The sequence below is a fragment of the Ictidomys tridecemlineatus genome, chromosome 6, assembly GCF_052094955.1.
Source record: "Ictidomys tridecemlineatus isolate mIctTri1 chromosome 6, mIctTri1.hap1, whole genome shotgun sequence".
Taxonomy (NCBI): Eukaryota; Metazoa; Chordata; class Mammalia; order Rodentia; family Sciuridae; genus Ictidomys; species Ictidomys tridecemlineatus.
This window is the reverse complement of record NC_135482.1, coordinates 14,233,331-14,256,353: the sequence shown is the minus strand read 5'-3', so window position 1 is coordinate 14,256,353 and position 23,023 is coordinate 14,233,331. Positions and strand designations below refer to the sequence as shown.

At 42.9% G+C, this 23,023-nt stretch overlaps 1 protein-coding gene across 4 annotated transcripts in view; it reads left to right on the top strand.

The window, feature by feature from the left end:
- Rfx4 (regulatory factor X4) overlaps positions 1 to 23,023 on the top strand; it is a 161,675-nt gene that overhangs the window by 5,202 nt on the left and 133,450 nt on the right. For 3 of the 4 annotated variants that reach the window (XM_078052893.1, XM_078052892.1, XM_078052891.1), the window contains exon 2: positions 19,173 to 19,259. The exons of the other annotated variant lie outside the window; for it this stretch is intronic. In XM_078052893.1, the coding sequence (XP_077909019.1) occupies positions 19,173 to 19,259 (87 nt within the window). The remainder of the gene's footprint in view (positions 1 to 19,172; positions 19,260 to 23,023) is intronic. 4 annotated transcript variants of the gene reach the window in all.

The following is a 23,023-nucleotide window of genomic DNA, read 5'->3' as shown; positions in this document are numbered from 1 at the left end:
TCGAATTACTGTTTTAAAAAGATTCTTCGTTTCCTTTCTCCGTGCCAGCTGAGGTACATTCTTTAACCCTCTGACCAACCTCCTTTATCCTAAAAGGACACTAGGTTTTATGGGGCTGTATTCGTTTTTCAATCTTGGAAACACTGAAATACTTCTAGATGTTGAAGCCAGCGACACAGGCTGGCTTCATATGTCAGAAAGAAATACACACTGACCAATGTGTCAAAATACTTCCATCAAAAGAAAACCACTCTCTACCCTTCATTACTCAGGCTTTTAGAAAGAAGGGAGTCCTTTCTTGTACCTAGTCACCTCTCTGGTGACACTTTGGGCAAAGGACCCTTTCCCCTATAGATAAGACCTATAAATTAGAAAGTTGAACATAAAGATGACTGTGGTCTATCTAAAATTATACTGCTCAATGATGTGCCTGTTGCATATACTGTTTTCTGAGGACATACCGTGTGAAATATGGACCTAGTCCTCCCAAGCACTCTTTAAGGGAGGCATTATTGTGAGCACAGTGATTCTTTTCTTCCACCCCCAAAATCTGAAGACTGTGATTCTAATCCAGGTTGGTATGTGTTTGCCGTGGTATCTTTGCCAAAAAGGCTAAGAAGGTATAAAAGGATGACATCACAAACTGGAATGCGGGGAGTCAGAGCTCCACTCCCACAGGCCCTGGAGAGCCCACCCTACATGTTCTACAGGTCACTTGAGACACTCTTCAGTTGCCCTTACAGGGGTCCCCACGCTCTGCTGGATGGGAAAGGTGGGAGAAATCTCTAATGTTGTTTTCACCCTTGCCCTCTATTTTAGATACTTGCAATTTTATTCAGATTTGGGGAAGAGAGAATGAATTCAAAGACAGATTATTTGGAGGTATCCGGTAAATATAAAAAAGAAAAAAGAATACCATGGATTTTATTCAATCCTGCCAACAAGTACCTGTTTAGTGGCAGGCCCTGAGGATGAACAAGGCCTCAGTATCTGCTGTCAAAGACATCAGAATGTATTTGATGAGAGAAGGTGAAAGTGATGAGCTCTCTCAGGGGCATAAAAATAAGTTTCTCCTGGAGTCCAGACACAGGTGCTGTCTCTAAATTGAATACCTAGCGGTGCTCTCTCTACACTGAGTACCTAGCAAGTACCTTACTGGGCTTTGTTCACACATGAGCCGTTTAAGCTTAACTACAACTCTGTCATCCATTTTTAGGGTAAAAGAGGGCTCAGAACTTGGCTGAGATCACAGTTTGTACATAGCAGAGCTAGACAGGAGACCAGACTGGGGAAAGCCCTCTCGTCTCCCCCAGCCTTCTTCATCTGGACTCTGGCTAGGACTCTGGCCTTGGGTGGATTTGAATCCCCCTTGGTGAGGAGGGAAGTGTGTGGATGGGAATGGAGAATCACAGAGCATTTCCTTTGGGTCCATGTAGCTCCTTGGGACTCCTGAAGGAGTCACATGCTGATTCTGCATCTGAAGGGCCTTTTAGGTGACCAGATGGAGATGCAGTATATCACAGCAGCTCAATATGGACTTTGAACATAGAAAAATCTTGACTGGCTTGCTTGCTTCCAGAAAACTATGTGCCTGCCAGATACTGGGTTTAACAAAAATGCTATCTATGGTCCTCTAGAGCATAAATGTGAGACAAACAAATACAAAAATATAGCATTTCAGTGATGATCACCAAGAAGGATAAACCTAACTGGAGAAATGAAGACAAAATAGGGCAATGGGAAGTGTGCTACCTTTCCCAGGGCAGTGCTGCCTCATGAAGCTGTACGCTTCTGGTTTGGAAGCTTAACATTTTCTTGTGGGACTGATATAACCATCTGATAGAGCTGTAGACAGCATGGAATGTGAACGTGGGAACAGAGAACATATATTCCAAATTTGCCATATATCTTTGCTAAGCAATTTAATTTAAATACGTCACCAGTGCAATGCTCACAATAGCCCTGTAAAAGGGAACTGTTATTGTGCACAGTTTAAATGGGAAAACTAACAGAGTCAGAGCCAGAAGCTGGCAAGCCCCGTGAGTTTTTGAGCTCTAGAAGCTGGATTAATAAGACATACAGTAGCTTCCTCTTTTTTTTTTTTATACTTTTTTTGGTTTTAGGTGGGCACAATATCTTTATTTTTATGTGGTGCTGAGGATCGAACTCAGTTCCTCATGTGTGCTAGGCAGACCCTCTACCACTTGAGCCACAACCCCAGTCCCCCCAGTAGCTTCTTCTTATCCACAGTTTTGCTACCCACACGGTGGTCAACCATGGTCTGAAAATAGTAAGTGGAAAATTCCAAAAATAACGAATTAATAACTTTTAAATAACTTTTATTATAGTGTACTATGGTTGTTATGTTTCATTATTAATCATTGCTTTTAATTTCTTACTGTGCCTAATTTGTAAATCAAACATTAAGTATGTGGGTACAGGAAGAAACATAGTACACTACCCGTGGTTTCAGGCATCCACTGGGCACTTTGATATGTTTACCAGTGAATTAGGGGCAGGAGGACTAGGTTCCTTGATCACATGGGACACGAACGAGGTCAACTTTATTTTGTGTATCTAATTTTCCCGGGGCAGAATGCAAGTAAGAAATTTTAACTTTTCACTTACATTTCAAAAGTTAATGTTATTAGATGTATGTTATGGTGCTTTATTATCCAACCCATTTTATGCAATGAGGCTCTATTTAAGAGAAAAGGACAGATGGGAGGGGCTGGCAAATAGCAGAACCAGAATTGAGTAGATGATCCACTGTCCAGCCCGTATGGTTCTGAGACCCTCTCTCTTTGTCACAAGGCTATCCTCACTCTTCTTTTTTGTTTTATGAGGGAGAGGGTGTTGGTGGAAGGTGTGAACAATTAAGTGTACAGAATTTTAGCAAAAGGATAGTCCTTGAAAGGATGGAGACCAATTTTTAAATTATTGTTGACAAAAATAAGGACATAAGTAAAGCATGTGTATATTTTTTCCCTTTTTAAAATGTTTTAAATTTATGCTTTTATTAGTATATTTCACGTGTACATAATTATGGGCTCATTTTGACATATTGGTAGATGCATATGACATAATTTACTCCATTTCAATCTCCAGTACTGCCTCTTCCCTCCCCTCAAACATCTATGTCTTTCTTTTTTTTCTAAGAATTTCTTTTTCAGTTGTAGAGGGACACAATACTTTTATTTTGTTTATTTATTTATTTTATGCCTCACACATGCTGGGCTAGCGCTCTACCACTGAGTCACAAACTCAGCTCCTAGCCTCCATCTCTTTACTAAAAATATGAAGTGTACTTTTGTCTTCTGTGGGATTCATTCCTAGTGAAGTTGAGATTGGCTTCATCTCTGAGAGTGTCAAGGCTCCTCTGATACTTGCATGCAGACACATACCTCAGGAAGAATAATCCAATAAGGCAGATGCCATTAAGTAATATGACAATATGTGTAGCCTTTAGGTAATTTAACAACAAATTACACCTAAAAATGATTCACAGATGCATGTTAAATGACTTCAGGTGCATGTAGTGTGACTTTGTGAGAACATGAGTTTTGCAGATGTGAGACAAACCAGCTCAGGGGCTGGGATTGTGGCGCAGTGGTAGAGCGCTCACCTACCATGCACAGGGCCCTGGGTTCGATCCTTAGCATCACATAAAAATAAATGAATGGAATAAAGGTATTTAAAAAAATCCCAGCTCAGTTACCATCTAGCTGGGTGATCCACAGCAAATTACACAACTTCTCTAAGCTTCGGTTTGCTTCTTGGTGAACATGCCCTCTCTCTCCCAGGGTTGTTCAGAAAATGCAACAAGATTATGCATATTGAGTGTTTAACGTAGTACCTGACTTATTTAATATTATTATTATTTTTTAAAAATCACCAAGCTCTCTTATTCCCAATTTTAGGTGTCTAGAGAGGGAAAGAGGATAAAATCCTAGGAGAAAAAAAAAAGTTAGACCATTTCAGCCTACCTAGACATTTTCTGTACTGCATAGGCATAGCCTTCATTTTTGCTTTTGTTTGTTGTTTGCAGTGCTGAAGACAGAACCCAGGGTCTCACACACTGCCAGTTCTACCACTGAGCTATACCCCTCAGCCCCAGCTTCTGTTTTCATGTCCACAGAAATTCTTTTGGAAAGGGTTTAGACCAAAGGATTAACTTCATTTTCATTTTTCTACCTTTTCCACGAAGAAGGCACCTTGTCTGTTCCTGTTTGCTATGATTTCATCCTTGCGCTTTCTGGTCTGTGCAAGGAATGGAAAGCATGTCATTGTGGAGGTGGCACCTGCTGGCTTGAGTTGAGATCCTGGGAGACAGATCTGTGGAGTGTCAGAGAAGACAGGTTGCACATCCCGGCTGGGGGCCCCTTGAGGGTCCTGATGCCCTCCCAGTTCTGGGACGGGATAGTCCACATTCCTCGCTCCCTCTCCTCTCTGCCTCCTCCCTCTCACACTTGCAGGCATTGCTGTTTTAAAGACTGAATCATTGTAACTTGGTTTTCAGGAAGTGACAAATTCAGTTCCAGATGAGTCATCTGACACTCATTTCAGCAGGATCAGAATGCAGAGAAAGAGTTCTTTTGCCCTTCTTGTATACACATATATTATTTTAATGTGAGGGCAAACTCTCCTTTGTTCTGTTTTGGTCCTTATCATTTGATTTTTACTACACTGTGGTTTTTCAATTCTTAAAACGTGAGGGTGGGGGGAGATATCACGAAAAGGAGAAAGAATAATGAAACGCAGACATTATGCCTCCAGTTGAACTTGCTCCAAATTTAGGCAACTAGGGCCAGATTGACCTGTGCCAGGAGATTCCTGTTGTGTGGAGTCTGATCCTCAGAGTAGGAACATTTTAAAATATGTATATAGTTTCTACTTTGGGGGTTGGTGAATCCTCAAGAAAGCCTAAAAGCATAATCTGCCTCTGTGAACCTGGACAGGTTGGGTTTATGTGGCTGTAGTTGTTTGGTTTAAATCTTAAAGGACAAGCTTTTTGGGAAAAGCTGCAACCCAGTGAAGGATAGTAGCGCCTCACATCCTGTCTCCTTCCTGAAGTTGTGCTAAAGGTCATCATTGTGTAGATGCAGCCGAAGTGAGATTGCTGAATGTAGCCAATTTTTATTTAATAGGAATGGAGAATTACCACTTCATAAACACTGATGCCCTGAATCCATCATGTAGGAGAAATGCAAGATCAGTTGACACCAGTGACCTAGTCTTGAGTTAGATATTGAACAGGGTCATTTGAATAATCTAAAGAGTCATTTGAATAATCTAAAGCTCATAACACCACCACGAATGCATTTTGTGAAGAAAACTATGTTAGTGCATTTGTTTTGAATCTCGAAGCTTCTGTAAAATCATTGTAAATCGTATTTAGACTTTGAAAGAGGGAAATGTTTCTTGTAATGTTACAGTTATAGAATTTACAAATTTTAAAAATGAGCACAAATGACTTCTGAGTAATACGTTATCTTTTTTTTTATTAGTCCAAAAGTGGAATGTTCATACAAGTTTATTTATTCTTTGTGTACTGAATCTCAATGCTCACAAGTAAGCCAACTTTCCATTGAAGTTATTAGGATTTTATAAAGCTTTAGAAATGGGCCCATGGCATAAACTCAAACGTATTTATGATAGAATTGATGGAGTACTTAACCTTTTTCCCAAGTTTTCTTTGTGGTGTTTGATTCCACTGTTGGTGACAATCTAGGGTCAAGGAAGAGTCAGGGTGCCTGCAAAAAATTCTTTGCTCTACCAAAAAGAAAATCAATGCATTCATGCCATCCTTATATGACTGCTAGATGGGCTGGATTTTCTGTTTTTAGGAGTTTTATTTTTTTTATAAGACGACTCCCTTTTGAAACAAAAGAGTTTCTTGGTAAAGAGTCTTTGACGACATAGAAAATAAAGATGTCTGACTGAGAAAGTGCTGAGAGTTTACAAGGAAGAAAGATTCCAGAGGGCTTGGAACCTTCAGTTGTAACATTAAAGGTTTTAAGCATCAGAGAGATTTCTAAAGCATTGAGCAATTGTTGTGAACTATTTTTTACTTTCAGCTCGGTAGGCAGAGTTTGTGAGATTGCTGTGGTCTGGGGAGGAGACCTTTTCAGAATTGCCAGGCTTTTTAGAAAAAACAAAACAAAACAAAAAAACAACAGTTTTTCTTATAATCAAGGCTCAGTTTTAAAGTTTGAAAACTTTGATGTGATTAGGAGAATGAATGATTTCTCTGCTTTGTTGGGGGTTCCTCTGGGTGCCCAGGCTGCTGGGCATTCTCAGCTTTGGCCCAGAGGGTACAGGGGGTGGGGAGGGCTGTGGCCTGGGCCCTGAGCTCTGGGCACCACGCACAGCGCCTGCAGTCATGGAACTTTCACAGCGGTCCAAGAACCTAAAAGAAGATTCCCTATGGATCCTGTGTTCAATGTTTTTTTTTTTTTTTTTTTGAGAGGGATTTCCAGAAAAGAAATGAAAATACTGAAGCTATACAATTGAATATCAATATCTAGGGTTACAGAGATATTTTCGGAGAAGAAATGAATGAGAGGAGGAGGCAAGGGAGGGAAGCATGGAAGGAGGGAGGGAGGGAGGGAGGAGGCAGGCAGAGAGGAGGAATGGGGGGATGAAAGTCAAGAAGGAAATTGTACTGAAGTCATTTTGGTAATTGACAGTCGTTTTGGTAGAGTGACTTGAGTTATTTTCAAAATTATTAGTTTCTTTTCTGTCCTAGTGAATCCCTTTTTGAAATTGGGTAGCATGTTAATAAAACTTTTTTTTTTTTTCCGGGCAATGTACTGACCAAGACTTATGCACATAAACTCATTTAATTGTCCTGTTGAACCTATGCTACTATGATTCCCATTTTACAGACGAGAAAATTGAGATTCAGGGAGCCTAGCTAACATGTCCAGTCCAAACCCCTGGTGTCAAATCAGGATTTGAACAGGGATTGCGGTGATTCCAAAGCCAGGTGTCTCATCACTCCTGAAACCTGAAGCTAGAAGGAAGCCCTTAGGTGTGTAGGTTCTACTCACGTCCTTGGTACTCAGTGTTCAGGGGAGTGTTTGACACTATGTTCAGCTCATGCTGAGGTTCTTTGGAGTATACTATCATAGGTATCTGTGGGCAACTGGCTGCCACAGGCACTACAATGTCACTTTGGAGCAGGCAACTGACTGAGGGACCTCAGTGCAACTTCCTGGGGACGAGTCTTGGTGCCATGTGTGCCTCTCATCTCAAATCTTTCTTAGAGCTTCTGAGTTCAACCCGGCACCACTGCTGGGCTGGTGTCTCCCTGCCTGCCAGCTGCCTTGGCAAATTTGACATCTTACGTCATCTAGGGATTCATCCCTATTTATTTAGACAAGATATCACTTGGAATAGGTTCCACATAAAAAACGTTGCTGTTAAAATAAAAGAATCTTCCATTTGCACAGCATGTTATAGTGTGAAATCACAGAGAATTGTTAATGGTGCCGGCTCTGTCTTTTGGCCGCTTGGTGAGATTGGCTTTGCCCTGGAGTGGATGTTCCAGTGCAGCAAATGATACAACCTCTCTGAGCCTCAGTTTGCTTCTCAGTGAAGTGGGGCTATTCAAGGACCCACTTTATGGGGGATTGTGAAGATTCAATGAAGTGATTCTGAAAGGGACCAGCACAGGACTTGGCATGTTGAAAAGCTTAATAAATAGAAGGTGCTTTCAGTACCACTTGCTTCTCCCCTGGTGGCTTCCAAGATCCCTTCACCCACATACACAGGAGAACCGCACAGAAGAAAACAAAATTTTATATAGTTTATTCTTCAGCTGTGTTCAGTCTTTAAGATGCTACCTCATAAACCTGTGACTTGGCATAATCACTCATTCTTCGTCATCTGTACTGAGCCCAGTGCATCTTCGAGGGTGTCTGGCATGTAATCGGTGCCTGATGGATATTTTCTTAACTTATAAGTCAATCCATCTTTAACATCACAAAGGGGCTGCATCTCTTTGCCTGCCTTCTAGGAAGGCCAGCTCAAGGACCCATGGGAACAGGCACTGGGAAAACCAACGATGGATGAACTGGCCCTCTTTTGAGCTCCTACTGGTGCCTGGCAGGATGTCGATGCCATCAGTTCATTTCTTTCCCTCCCGTTCTGTCCTTTCCTGCTCTCCTTATTGATCTGCTGTTCCGTGCCACGCTCGGTCCTAAGTGTGGGGAATAGCAGATGAGTGAGGTACAATCTGTTCTTAAGGAGCTTATATTATTCCTTCTAATCCTCATAATAACCTGGCAGGGTTATTATGGCTTTTAATAGGAGGGAAATTGGGGCCTGTGAGGTTAAGTAATTTTCTTAGGGTGGCAGGGCTTACTTAGTCTGGTGGAGGGGAAGATTAGAATGAGTGTTTTTCTGGCCTCCAAGGCCATGTTCTTTTCACTGCACTGAGAGATCCAAAATCAAACAGGAAACATAACAAGAAAGGACTCAAGGGGGATCCTCAGGGGTGGCTGTGAGGTAAAGATCAGGAAGCCACGTTCTTCACATGCCCTGTTCATTTCCTTCTCACACAAACTCCAGGAGGTGTTGCTGATCCCACCTGCATTTTACAGGTGAGGAAACTGTTGCTTACACAAAGTCATAGAGGGAGGAAGTCAGGCTTGAACCCAGAAGTTTGGCTTCCCAGTCCATGCTTTTAACTACTATGCTGCCACTAGAAGGAAAGAAGAAATACGTTCCCCAGTTGTAAATGTGTACCTGGGAATTATTAGAGGGTTCCGCGTATCTAGAATTTGCTTTGTTCCAGGAACTAGGCAAAGTGCTCGCTCTGTATTTGTTCCGTTTTATCTCTCTCTTTTTTTTTTTTTTTTTTAAGACTCCCTTGAACTGGACCTATTCTTTTATCTCACAGTTGACAAGATAGAGAGATTATCAACATCCTTGCTGTGCATTAAGGGCTGTTGAGGTTTAGAGATGTTCCTTTGCCTCAAGTCATTCCACTAGGAAGTGACAAGACTAGAATTCAGATCGTGTGTCTGTAGCTGGTCACTAGACCCACCTGCTTAATTTCCCTCTCCTGGCTGATTCTTGGGAAATGACTCAAAGAAGAGAAAGAATAGAAAAGAAAAATGAAACACACTGTGCCCAGGTTGCTCATTAAAGCATTACTGAAAATAGGAACATGAACTTGGTGGAAGACTGGGCGTCTATCCCACAGTGACGGACATGAAGACTGTATTAGCCGGAGAGATCTAGTCGATGGAATGTCAAGAGGAAAGAGAAATGGCATGTTTGCTGGGTTACAGTGACACATAGGGTGAATATGAGGCTGGGTGCATGTGAGACTGCGGGGCAAGACAGATAAAGGGAAATCCTCTCTGGGTTAGAGGGGTGGCACTGTGGGACAAATACGTTTGCCTTTCCAATGTTTCAAAATGTGACTTGTGTGACACATGAACACATGAGAGAGAAAAGCATTTTGCCTAAAAGAATGATATGGTGGCGATTTATCTCAAAAGTTCAGGCTAGGTTGAAATCTGTTTGGGTCCCGAAGCCAGGAGTGCCTGATTCCTGTGGTTTTGGGGGAATCCACATTCCTCAACAGAGCAGGTAAAAAGAAACCTGGAAGAGTTCAAAACAAAACAAAACAAAAAATTTCCCCTGAAATTAGAAAAAGACATGATGTCAAGAAGGGAAGTTGTGCTGAGCAAGTAGGTTGGCCCCAATAATTCAGATTTTTATGCATTTTAACAATATTGTAATAATAGAAATGTTTGCTGATGTAGATAGTAGCAGTTTTGCTCTCCCCAAAAGTCCAGAGGAAAGGAAAATTTGTAGAATGTGGATGTGCAGGAAGGGACACCAGCTCCGGTGTTCTCGGTCGGGCACATTTTCAGAGCTGACATCTGCTTTTACATGGAATCTCTCTTCAACAGGAGATGGCACTGAACACCTTAGGTTTCCTTTTCTTTCATCTCTAGAGATTTTTGATAAGTTTAGGATCTGTGAAGAAATGTCACTGGTGCATCCTTGGAGAGAGCTACTTCTTAATTCTTGTCCATCACAAATAGTGACCCCTTAATTAGTTTCTCGGCCCACTTGAGAATTTTATTTACTGACTTTTCCTTATTGAACTCCCTCCCGCTGTGTGTTTTGTCTTATGTTAGGCCCAGCTCGGTATTCACGTGTGTGTATGAAGGACTGTGGACATGACTGTGAACGAACATGGTTCGGTTCCAGCCGGATCCAAATCGCAGCTCAGCAGCATAACAGCTGTGTGATCTTAGGCAGGCCATGGTTATGGTGCTGGTGTGGGTGAAGGTGATGGCACTTTCCAGGGGAACAATCTTAGTGTCCCTTTGGGTTACCTGTGGCAGGCTGTGCTTGAGACCTCAACTGATGAGGAAGAGACCTGGGCTTGGCTGGCGAGGGTGCCCTTACTCCTCATCCAGGCCTCCCTGATTTCTCACTGCATCTGTCCCATCTGGGGCCTCTAAAACTTAATTCGACTATTGTAGTGGCCTACAGAGGAAGACCCTGGAGTCCCTGGGGCACCCTGGTTTACACATGTGGTCCTGGAAAAATTATTAATAATGCTGATTTTCAAGTTCAGAAGTGTCCAGATTTGGATAAGTATCATAGTCCCCCGACTCCATAGCCTCTGGTTCCTCTAAGTCTGTATTTAGCAGCACCAGATAGAGCTGCTCAGAGTTGCTTTGCTTTCCCCATACTCTACTGAAAAACGTAAAAGGTTCCCAACCAACTAGTGAGGGAAGTCCAGACTCAACCCAGCACTGAGTGCGTGTCTGTCCATCTGCCCCCCGGCATCTCAGCACTCCACAGGACAGTCTCCATAAACGTCTTAAAATGAAATCTGAATGAATGTGGGTCTTGCCCTCGGGCTGCTTGTCAGTTTCTTGAAAGCACCCTTCTTTCACCTGCCTTGGAGCTTTGCACATGCTGTGCCTCCTGCCGGGAACACTCTTCCTCCCTCTTTACCTGGTTCGTGACTGCTCGTGATTAGCTGTCAATTTAATGGAATTTCCTCCAAGAAGATTCCTGACTCGCACATTAGGTGGGACCCCCTTTTGCTCTCTCCCATGGCACTCTGGGTCATTCTGTCTCTATTTGAGTGACTGTTTGTAGCTGAGTCCTGTGTTAAACTCCAGCCTTTCATGAAGACAGAGTTGTGTCCGGCCTGGCAGACTGTGCGGCAGTGTCCAGCCTGTGGGACTCGGTAAATATCCACAGGTAGCTGGAGAGTAGTTAGTGGGTCCAGTGAATGTAAGTCCCCTAGGAGGCTACCCCTTCTGAGCCAGTGCCATCTGGGTCACCTGTTTAAAGTCCTTCGATAGCTTCTTAACACACTTGGAATAAACATGAAGTTCTTATGATGGCCAAGGCCCTACCCATTTTGGGCCCTTTCTGATATTCTGGCCTGTTTACACACACACACACACTCACACACATTGCCACACTGGTCTCCGAGCTTCTCCTCACACCCTCCAAAGCCCACTCCTGCCTCAGGCCTTTGAGGCCTTCCGTGTGTCCCACTCCTTAAGACAGCACCCCCCCTCTCTGTCCCTCTGCACAGCTTCACTCGGTTCGTATCACTTACTGGTTTCTGAAGCCATCCTGCTTGCTGGCTTGTCTCCACCACAGAGCATAAGCTCCCTGCGAACAGGGACCTCATTGGCCTTGTTCATCACTGGATCCTGAGAGCCTTGCTAACAGTAGGCACAAAATCAGTGCTTGGTGAGCGAGGGAAGGAGTGAAAGCAGGGGCAGGGTGGGGTTGCCCTTTGGAGGCTGGGCAGGGCCCCTTCCTGGAACCCAGCGGCCCCTGGGGCAGGGCCGGTGGCGTTGCCATGGAAACCTTCTCACCAGAGGGGGCCCCTGGAGAGGCCACAGCTGCTGCCTCCTGGGGCCCAGACTCTTCCCTGGTTCCTGAGTGCGGCCACCAGCGGGGGCCCAGGAGAGAGAGGAAAGAGGCTGGGCGAGAATGATCAAGAGGAAAGCACGCCCTGGTGCCCGAGGTGACAGGAGCAGGCCACGAAGGCGTGGTTCCACTGGTAATGGCCAGGGACAGGAGGGACCTGGGGACAGGCCCTCCTTGGTAGCTCCCAGTGTGGCCTGTCAACTCTCATGGAGCGTTTCTAAAGCTGCAGTTTCCTAAAATAGGCCCCCGCACAGTGCCGGGAAAGACTGTTGATAGAGGGAGTCTGAATAACACCTTCTATTAAAAACCCAGCGACACTCTGTGAGTCAGGTGGCGTTTTCCTTAGGTGTTGCATAAGACCTCCCTGTTCCTGCAGTTCCCGGGGAACAAAGCTCAGCGAGTTCGCCCCCTCTCTGCTCACAGCCTGGCCCTCCCAGCTGCCTGCAGGTCCCTGGCCTGCTGGCAAGGCCCCCGCAAGCTGCCCCCAACGGCTTTCCCACCTGTCTCCCCACTCCTTGGGTCACAGGTCGGTGAACTCTTCACCTTTCCCAGAACCCACCAGGCCTTTCACAGCTTTGAGCCTTTGTCTGTGACACAGCCCTCTTGCCCGAAATGCCCTGCTTCCCTCCTCGTTCTGGCAGGTGGTGAATCCTTCAAGGACCGGCTGAGATGCTGCCTGGTCTGGAGGCTCAGCTCCCTAAGCCCCGTGGCACCTTAGATAACACCTGGCACTCCCGCTTCCTGGCGGGCTCCGGAGGCACAGCGCCCTGGGGAGAGAAGGCTCAGGCACCAGCTAGCCGAGAGACTCTACCTAGCTTCTCTGAGTCTCTGCAGTTCAGAGTTAATAAAAATCTCCATTTCAGTCACTCTGAGGAGTAGAGCTGAGGTGTGTAGATCTGAGCAACAGCATAGGGAGGACACTCAATGTCAATGTCACTGAATGCTAGAAATCACCATCCCACATCGGTTCCCACTCTCCAACAGCAAACTGCTAGTAGATGGAGATCATGCCTTCCTCATTTTTTTATGGCCCATAAAGCCAGACCCTCTAAGGTTTCACCTGTATTATTTCTGTCAATCTCTGGAGAGATTTGGTAGGGTCAGGAACCATCCCAGTGTTATAAGATAATAAGTGGCAGGCTGGGGTTTGCAAATCTTGTTGTTCTGAATCCAAACCTCCACACACTTCCAAGCCTGTCTCTGTCTTGTCTTCATCTTGTCCTAACTTTATCCCCTTAGTCACTCACTGGCCATCCACACAGGCCGGCAGCCCTCTCTTTGGATCACTGAAGGCTTTGCTCCCTCACCAGACTCAGTCTCTGCCCAAATCCTGTTTCTTCTCAGAGACCTTTCCGGTGGGGGAATCTCCCTGTCTCATTCTCTGTTCCTTATCTGTCATTCTTTGTTCTTTTATCGTACTTTGATTTTCTTTATCACAGTCATCAATACCAGCTACGTGTCTGACACACTTCTACACTCTTGGGGACAAGGTACTGAACAAGACAGCATTGTTGGAACTTGCTTTTTAAGGGTGATATTATGATTTAGATGTGGTGTCCCCCAAAGCTCATGTGTGAGACAATGCAAAAAGGGTTTGGAGGAGAAATGATTGGGTTACAGCCTTAACATAATCAGTGAATTGATTCCTGATGTGATTAACTGAGTGCTGATTTGAGGGGGCAGGTGGGGTATGGCTGGAGGAAGTGGTTCACTGGGGGATGTAGCTATGGGGTATATATTTGTATTCGTCGAGCAGAGTCTCTCTCTGCTTTCTGATCACCACGTGAGTCACTACCTGTGCCATACTCTTCCGCCATGATGGAGCTGGCCAAAGTGGACTGAGACCTCTGAAACTGTGAGATCCTAAATAAACTTTTTCTTCTTTACAGTTGTTCTGGTTAGGTCTTTAAGTCACAGCAGTGAAACAGCAGACTAAAACAGGTGGGGAAAGTAAATAATAACAAATAAACGAGATAGTTTTAGTACTTGAGACTCTGGCCCACTGCAGTAAAATATTGGCTTCCTGTTGAATACTTAGCCATCTCTTCTGTTAGAACTTTCATGGAATACGGTTGCTAATTATTTGCAAAATGAACGAATAAATGAGTAGATGACATGAGAGACCCCTGTGAATGTGCTCTGTAAGCTTCAAGGATTACCTGGCTTTTGATAATCATCTTAATGGGCTTCACCTGCCAGATCAATGCTAGTTGGTGAAGCTCCGCTGAGCCTGGGGCTGTGTTGGACATGCCAGGTCCTAGATGTGGCCACTTCCTAGTTGTTCTTTGCTGCTACAGAGGGAACAATGTCCCTGGAAATCCAATCACCTAGATGGCTCTACACAACCTCATTCTACGAAACAGCAAAAATCATTTCGAATTAGGGTTTCCAAGTCTTTGATCCAAAGAGCAGAGGTAAAGGTCTAAGGAGTGTGGGGTAACCTGCTTGTGAAGAGAAAATCACAGGCATGACCTGGATCCTTCTGCCTCTCAAGAGCCAGGTGAGTCAGGAGGAAGGCTCTTCTCAGCTCAGGAGTCCAAGCTCACAGCCATCAGTACATCTTTTGGGGTATTTAGAACAAGCTTTGTTCTTATTAAAAGGTCAGATGGTTTTTGTGGCTCTATACTGAGGCAATTGGAACCGGAAGTGATCAGAGTGTGAACCGAGTGCTCATTCTTTGTCCCATGTGGTTCCCAGAACACAGTGTCAGTCCACAGCTTTGGTCATGGCCGCCTTGCTTTAGAACTTTCACTTCTTGATGAAGTTTCCTGACTATCAATAGAGACATTAAGCCATAATGCTTTTGTGAGTCTTAACTCAGATCACATATGTGAAAATGTACCACCTGGCACAACCGTAGGAACTTAATACTGGTTTTGGAAAAAAGTAATGTATTTAACAATACATATTTATTGGGCAGTGGCTTTGGGGCCAAGCACAGGACAAGAGACTGGGTTCAAGATGGAGAACAGAAATGAGGGGGTCCTGCGCCATGAACTCACAGTAGCATCTGCCTTGGTCTCTAGTTGGTAACCAGGGGTAGAAGTCAGTCTTGTTTAAGTTTTTATCACCCACAGAAGTTTTATCTTCTCCTATCTAGAAGGCACAAAATAAATGTTTGTTGAATTTTTCTTTTTTTAAACATCTTGTTGTGTTGTACTTTTTCATACCATATGTATTAAAAAATAGGAAATTATACAGCTATGTATAACTTAAGGTATAATCTTCATTTTTAGACATTGTGTGTATCACTAATGTGACATTTATTGAGGCCAGCTGTAGGAAACCTTTATACCAGGTATTAAAGGAGAGTCAAAAGCAGAATCAAATGGGCTCCATTCTTCAGATGGTTAAGTTCTCAACCGAAGAGCCTGCCACTTCTGACAAAGACTGACGAGGAAGTATGTAAACGCAATGAACGCAAAGTCTAATGCAGAAGTAGAGTTTAACAGAAGCACTAAGACAGGCAGACTGTGATGTAGGCTGCGACACTGGCCACTGTGTTCTGGTCTATGTGGGACACGGAGGAGAAGAGAGCTTACTTCCCATTGGAGTGAGCATTGTGGTTTGGACCTGCATTGGGTGTTGGTCCTGCCTCTTACTACCTTGGTGATTCTGGACAAGTCTGGACAAGCCTAATCTAACCTCTCTGAGCCTTAAACTTTTTAAATTTCTAAAAGGTGCCCATTAATAGCACCTACCTCATAGGGTTCTAATGAGGATCCATCGGATGGTGTGTATGATGTATTTGCTCACTCTCTGGGCCACTGTCAGCATATGATGGCCTTTATCATTATTAAATCACATAATCTACAAATAAATGAGGTAGATGAACACAGGGCTTTATTAAAAATTCAATGTATATGTCATTCTGGTTGAATAATTCTTGACCCCTGTGTAATTTAAATCCATTGTTAAATACAGTTTTAAAACACATAAAATTGACTTCAATGTATCTAAATAGAGGCCTTTCAGTCATAGGGGGCTACTTGACTACAGGACAGGAGCTGCAGAGGTCCCTGCTGAGGACCCCGCTAGGGAAGAAGACAAGTGTCAATACACCTGTGGATCCCAAGCCTGGGGCCTGTTTGGATATATCAGAGTGTCACACCTGCACGTTCTGGAATGCAAAACCCTTGAAAGCATGAGAACCAGGTTCAGAACTACACGGCATTGCTCCAACACCATCTGGACCCCAGAGTCTATCCTGGGCTGTATTTTCACGTGGACATGACTAACTAGCAAGGTCCAGAAAGAGTGAATCAGAGGGCAAAGGAGTGAGGGTAGTTTTCTTTCAAGAAAGAGCTGAAACAAGTGGGTACCTCACTCAGAAAAATGGAGGCCTGAGGGTTGTCTTCCCACATCTGCCTGCCGTGTGCCAGTGAGACCAAACTTATTTTCGGTTGCCCTCAGAGCAGAGTGGGTGGCAGCACAGCTGCAGAAATAGGCCCAGGGGCCAGAGAGACCTGGGCGGGTGCAGTGGGTGGTGAAAAGGGTTGCTTGTTGGGATGTCTCCTCTTTTTCTCACGATGCTTGCCCTGCAGCCCCTCCTTGTGTGGTTGCTCTTATTCCTCTCCAGTGCTGGGGCTGGGTAGGAGGCAGGAGAGGCTCATCCATCTGGGCAGTTGATTTGAGCCCCTCTGGGTCAGCGATCACTCTCGTGGCCCATTTGGTGTTTAGAGCCAGCTCCTCTCTGGAATGTTCCCATGAGTTCTTCAGGCATGTCCCACCAATCACTGGGGATTCTCACCCCAAGAACGGGTCCTTCTAAGTACTCTGATGCAAATAGGCCTGATTCTGGTAGAGGCAGGTGGGTGAGAGGGTGTTTCTTTCCCTTCATTTTTATTTCTTGAATACAGGGGTCAGGGGGTGTTATGTGAGAGTATGTGTGTGCCCACGTGGGCACTTGAGAAAAACTGGGGACGTGCACCTCTCTGGGAAGACCAGGGACTGACCTAGAACCAGAGACGTGGCTTTAGTGGTGGTTCAGCCGAGGTAGGAGCTGCAGACTTCAGTAATTTCCATTCAAAATCCACCCTGGCTGTTGCCAGGGAAATGGGCCAGGTCTGGAAGGTGAGAAGATCTGAGAAGGAGACGTTCTGGAAAGCCCTGGAAAGGATTCTGGAGATGTGTAATCAGAGTGCTTTGGGATACGATGTGATGACAAACGCCCGCCTCGCACATCCCAGCTTTGCAAACATTACAAGCTGCGTGTTTCTACATTGTTCACTTGGCATCTGGAAGGGCAGTGTGTTAATGTTTTCAACTTCCCTGCTCCTCAATATTTCCTCGGAAATACCAGATTTCCCTATCCTCTCAACAAGCTGGCTCTTCTTCCTCCCCTTGGATATCTTCCCCCTACTTATTTATGGTTTTGGAAGGAACTTTTACAAGAACAGTTTGTTGGAACATGAAATACAAAACAACAAAAACCCAACGTTTCTCCCTGCTGTTTGCATTTGCTCTTTCATCTCTGCAGAGCAAACTCATCAGCCTGGCTTCTTTTTACAGGTTATAACCTGAGGTTTTAACCAAGGGTCTTTTCCATAGTTCTTTGAACTCTGAAAAGTCATACTACTTAGTCCTTCTAGGTCTCAGTTGCTTTCTAGCAAACATAGAGATTACAATTCTTGCTTCCAAAATTGTTGTGAGGCAATAACATGTAGAAGGGACCTGGCATGTTAAAATGGGTGTTCGATATCCAGATGTGGTGGTGCATACCTGTAATCCCAGTGGCTTGGGAGGCTGAGGCAAGAGGATCCCAAGTTCAAGGTCAGCTTCAGCAGCTTAGTGAGACCCTGTCTTAAAATAAAAAACAAAAAGGGATGGGGACATGCATGGCTCAGTGGTTAAGTACACTTGGGTTCAATTCCTGGTTCCAAAAGTAAAATAAAATTTAGAAATTAAAAGAAAATGAAATAGATGTTCAATAAATGCCAGCTCCCAAAAAGGAATAGGAGACTGCTCTTTCCAAAAGCACATGGTCAGAGCTATACTTCAATCCTGCCATAATGCCACATATGGATTCCTAAGAACCACCCGTATGCAAAATTGCACAATAAAAATCATTTTACTAGAAAAACAAGCTTAAGGGTACAATGCTCAAGAACTTTGTCAGTGACACATTAAAAAGATAAGTATAATAAAAACTGCAGTACAGTTGTGCACATGTTAAATAAGAAGTTCACCAGTACAGTAACTATGGTACTCCACCTTGGAAAAGACCTGAAGATTGCCTTTGTAGTGGATGTTGAAGGGGTTGCAGTTTGTGAGTCACTGTGAAGTGGTAGAAGGGAGACAGGTGTGGCTTATAACATGTGGTGAATGATGTAGCCGGGAAACGTTTGCAATGTGAGAGTTTTGCACATTCCCATGGGGCTCAGTTCAGCTAGGTGCAGTTTTCTGCATTACCTAATGTTATTGACGGAAGAAACTGAACTTGAGGAAGTACAAAGTTTGCGCTGTGCTCAAATTGTTCCCTAATACATCATTTCATTAGAACACATCAGTGTTTTCAAAGCAAGCAAATGGCTATATTTAGCTGATGTTGAATGAATGATCAAATGAATGAATGAATAGTGGGCAGTCTAGAAAATGGGATAAACATCAAGCTACACATGAAAAATACGTAGCTTTTGAAATTGAACAGTCCTTTGGGTTTTAAAAGTGCAACATAGGCACTCTAGTGCTTTTGATTTTTCCTCCTATTATGGACTCCAATTTGTGCTTGGAAGAGCCCCTTTGGAGTCACTGGACAAAAGAAGGTCACCGCTGGGTTCTCTGCCCTCCTTCTCTTCAGCCAGATTCCCCAGGGTTTTGTTTGCTTTCCATTCATTTTCATTTCAAGAAAAAGTTCTCCTAATATACAAGTTTGCAAACCACCACCAATGATTCAGTTGGCAAAATTTTGTTTTACAAACTACTTCTCAGGAATGTATCTTTACCAAGAATGATGATCCCCAGTTGGTAATATTGGGCTATGCATACCCCAGAATCAGTAGAATTTGACCAAGATATACTCCAGTGGGCTCCAAACAGCCATATTGCCTCCATACTACTCACCGCAATCTCAGCCGTGGTGCACAGGAGCCGCACCAAAGTCGACTTCCTGTCTGGGCAGATGCCTGTGAAGGTTGATGATCGTGTACAGCTAATGCATTTATGATGTTCCTGTCTTCTGCCAAACACAGCAATTCTGTGATTTCTCTTCTTTTTGTTTTGTTTTTGTTTGTTTTTTTTAGAGAGCTGGATTGAAAGATGTCTCAATGAAAGTGAAAACAAACGTTATTCCAGCCACACATCTCTGGGGAATGTTTCTAACGATGAAAGTAAGTGCTTGAAACTCATTCCTCCATGACATCCCAGACATGGCTAGTGTCCTGACAGGAGGACAGAGCCTCTAGGTGGCTAGGCTGGGGTGAGCCACCTGCAACAGGACATTCTCCAACGGTTTATGAAATACCCCAGCCCTCCCTGTGATAGTCCACACAAGGGAGTGGCATTCAGTGAGGTGGACATGGAAATCAAGGCCACAGCAAAAACTTGGTGTTTACAGACTCATCTCCTGCACTCTTCTCCTTTGGCCTGTGTCCCCAAAGACCTGTGATGCTCCAGTTGGGCAAATGTGGACCTCAGATGGGAAAAGCCATCTTCTGTCCACCGTTGATGTGGGTCTAAAGTAGCTGTGTGGTAGGTTTGTTGTTATAGAATCACAAATGTCACAAATGTTCTTGCTATTGGAAAGTTAAAAAAAAAAAAATCTGAACCTGCACTAGAGACCTGGAGTTAAGTACAAGATGTAAATTCCCACATTACACCTTTCCCTGTGCTGTCACAGCCTGGGGCTTCTGGGTGGCCTGTATTTAAGAGCAGAAGACCAGCTGGGATTTGTATTTGCATCTTCTGCACCAAAAACAAAGGTTTGTGGGAAGCTTATTGTAAATGTCATTTCCAGAAGATGGGAAGTGTCTATCTGCCTTGGTTGGTGAAGCACCTGGTCTCGGCCCCACTTTTCTCAGTGCACAAGGCTGGGACCACCCACCCACAATCCCCTGGGATGTCAGCTCAGCTCCCTGACAGCTTCCTTGCAGCCCTGTCATTCCATCGTCACCATTTTGCTTTCTTTTATAAAACGGAGATGAGTTGAACATAAATCTTTTGTGAATGGCTTGATGAATTTTCTTCTGCGTATCCACCTGTATAATCACTATCCAGGGAAAAATCAAGAATATTCCCAGCCCCGAGAGGCTTCCATGTCTCCTCCTTGTCAGTAACTGATGTGCTGACTTTTAACACTGGTTTTACTTATTTTGGAAACTTCACATATATGGAATCATGGACTCTGTGTTCTTCTGTGTGTGGCTCTTTTCACTTCACACTTTGTGAGAGCCATCTATGTGGCCATACATTGCCATCGTTCTTCCCATTGCCCCATAGTATTCCACCATATGACTATGCCACAATTTACATTTGCATTTAAATGTTAACAGAAACTCCAGTTGTCTCAAGGTTTTGGTTATTAAGAATAAAGATCTTTGGGTGTTCTGTTTTTATTTTTTAATTTTATTTTGGTAAGATGTATAGCAAAATTTAGCATTTTAATCTTTTTAAGGGTATACTCAGTGACATTGAGTATATTCATCTTGGGGCTGGGGAGGAAACTCAGTGGTAGAGCACTTGCCTAGGGTGCATGGGGCACTGGGTTCAATTCCCAGTATGATGCATGCACATAAAAATTACCTGGTTATACAACCATCAATGCCACTACCCATCTCCAGAACATTTGTTATCTTCTCACACTAAAAACTCCATCCTGATTAAATAGTCCCTATTCTTCCCTTCCCCCACTCTCTGGCAACTGCTTTCGATGTTCTGCATCTGTGAGTTTGACTAAGTGTCTCATATAAATGGAATCATACAGTCTTTGTCATTTTATGACTGGCTTATTTTATTTAGCGTTATGCCTTCAAGGTTAATCTGTGTTGTAGCATGTGTCATAATGTCTTTCCTTTTTAAGGTTGGAAATATTTATAACACATGAATAATACCTCATTTCTTTACCTGTTCATTTGTTGGTGGACATTTTTTCCTACCTTTTGGTCATTATGAATAATGATATGAAAATGGATGCACAAATAAGTGTTCAAGTCTCTACTTTGAATTCTTTTTGGCATGTACCCAGAATTGGAATCATTAGAGTATATGGTAATTTTATGTTGAATTTTTTGAGAAGCTGCCAATCTGTTTTCCATAGTGGCCACACCATTTTATATCCCCACTAACAGTGCTCAGAAGTTCCGATTTCTCCTAATCCTGGTCTCAGGCCAGTACTTGTTATTTTGTTTTAGTTTTTTTTTTCTTTGTGGTTTTTTTTTTAACAACTATCCTAGTGAGTGCAAAATGGTTTTTTTGTTGTTGTTGCAGATTTGATTTACATTTCTCTAAAGATTAGTATATTGAGTATCTTTCCGTGAGTCGTCTTTAGAGAAATGTCCTTTGCCCAATTTTTATCAGGCTGTTTTGTCATTGTAGTTGTTGAGTTATATATTCTGGATGTTAATTCCTTATCAGATACGTGATTTATAAACATTTTCTGTCATTCCAGGGTGGCCTTTCCCCTTTGTTGATTGTATTCTTTAATGCATAGAAACTTTTTGTTTTTTTAAAATATATATATTTAGTTGTAGATGGACAGTATCTTTCTTTATTTATTTTTTAATGTGGTGCTGACAATCGGTGCCTCACACATGTGACGCAAGTGCTCAACCACTGAGCTACAACTCTAGCCTGAAGCTTTTTATTTTGATGTAGTTCTATCACATCAAATTATTCACATCCAATTTATGTACTTTATGTTCAGAAAAAAATTCACTAAACTTTTTTGGTTAGTTGGTTTGTTATCTGCACTTTTGATGTCATATTCAGGAAATCACTGTCAAAAAAAATATCATAGAGAAAAAGAAAAAAAAAGTGTGTCACATTAAATTGGATAGAGAGAAAAGATGGGAGAGGAGGGGAGGAGTAGGGAGGATAGGAAGGACAGCAGAATAGAATAGACAATATGATTGATGTATGTACATTCCAGGTATGTATTATATGTCAAAATACATTCTGCTGTCGTGTATGACTAAAAAAAATAAAAATAATTTGTATAGTTAAAAAAAAATAACAACAATGTCATAAAGCTCCTGCCTAGGTTCTTTTCTAGAAGTTTTGCAGTTTAGGGTCTCACACTTGCATCTTTGACCCATGTTGAGTTGTATTGGTGAGGTCAGATAAGGGTCTGAGTTTAGTCTTCTGCATGTGGGTATCCAGGTGTCTCAGTGCCATTTATTGAAAGACTATTCTTTACTTAGTGGTTTTGGAGCCCTTGTCAAAAATCATTTGTCCATATATGTTCAGGTTTTATTTCTGGGCTTTTGTTTTATTCCACTGGTCATTGTATCTGTCTTTATGCTAGAACTACCCTGTGGCTTTGCAGCATGTTTTGAAGTGAGGAAATGTGAGGCTTCCAATGTTGTTCTTTTTCAAGAGTATATCAGCTATTCAAGGTCCCTGAAGATTCCATATGAATTTTAAAATGGATTTTTTTACTTCTGGAAAAAAAACGCTATTGGGTTTTTTGATTGACTCTTTTTTCATTGAATCTATAGATGTCTTTGGGTAGACTTGACATCTTAATGTTAAGTTTTCCAACCCATGAACACAGAATGTCTTTGATTTCATCAACATTTTATAGTTTCAGTGTACAAGCCTTGGTTAATTTTATTCCTAAGCATTTTATTCTATTTGCAATTGTCAATGAAACTGTTTTCTAAATTTCCTTTTTAGAGCGTCCATAGTGTGTAGAAAAGCAACTGATTTTTATGTGTTGCTTTTGTAATCTTCACCCTTTCTGAATTTATTTGTTCTAACACTTGTGTGAGAGAGAATGTGTAGAAGCTTTGGAGTTTTCTACATGAAAAATGCATGTCATCTATGAACAAATATAATTTTATTTTTTTCCTACCAATTTGGAATCCTTTTATTTATTTTCTTCCTTAATTTCTCTGGCTAGTACTATGTTGAAAGCAGTAAAATCAGGCAGCCTATC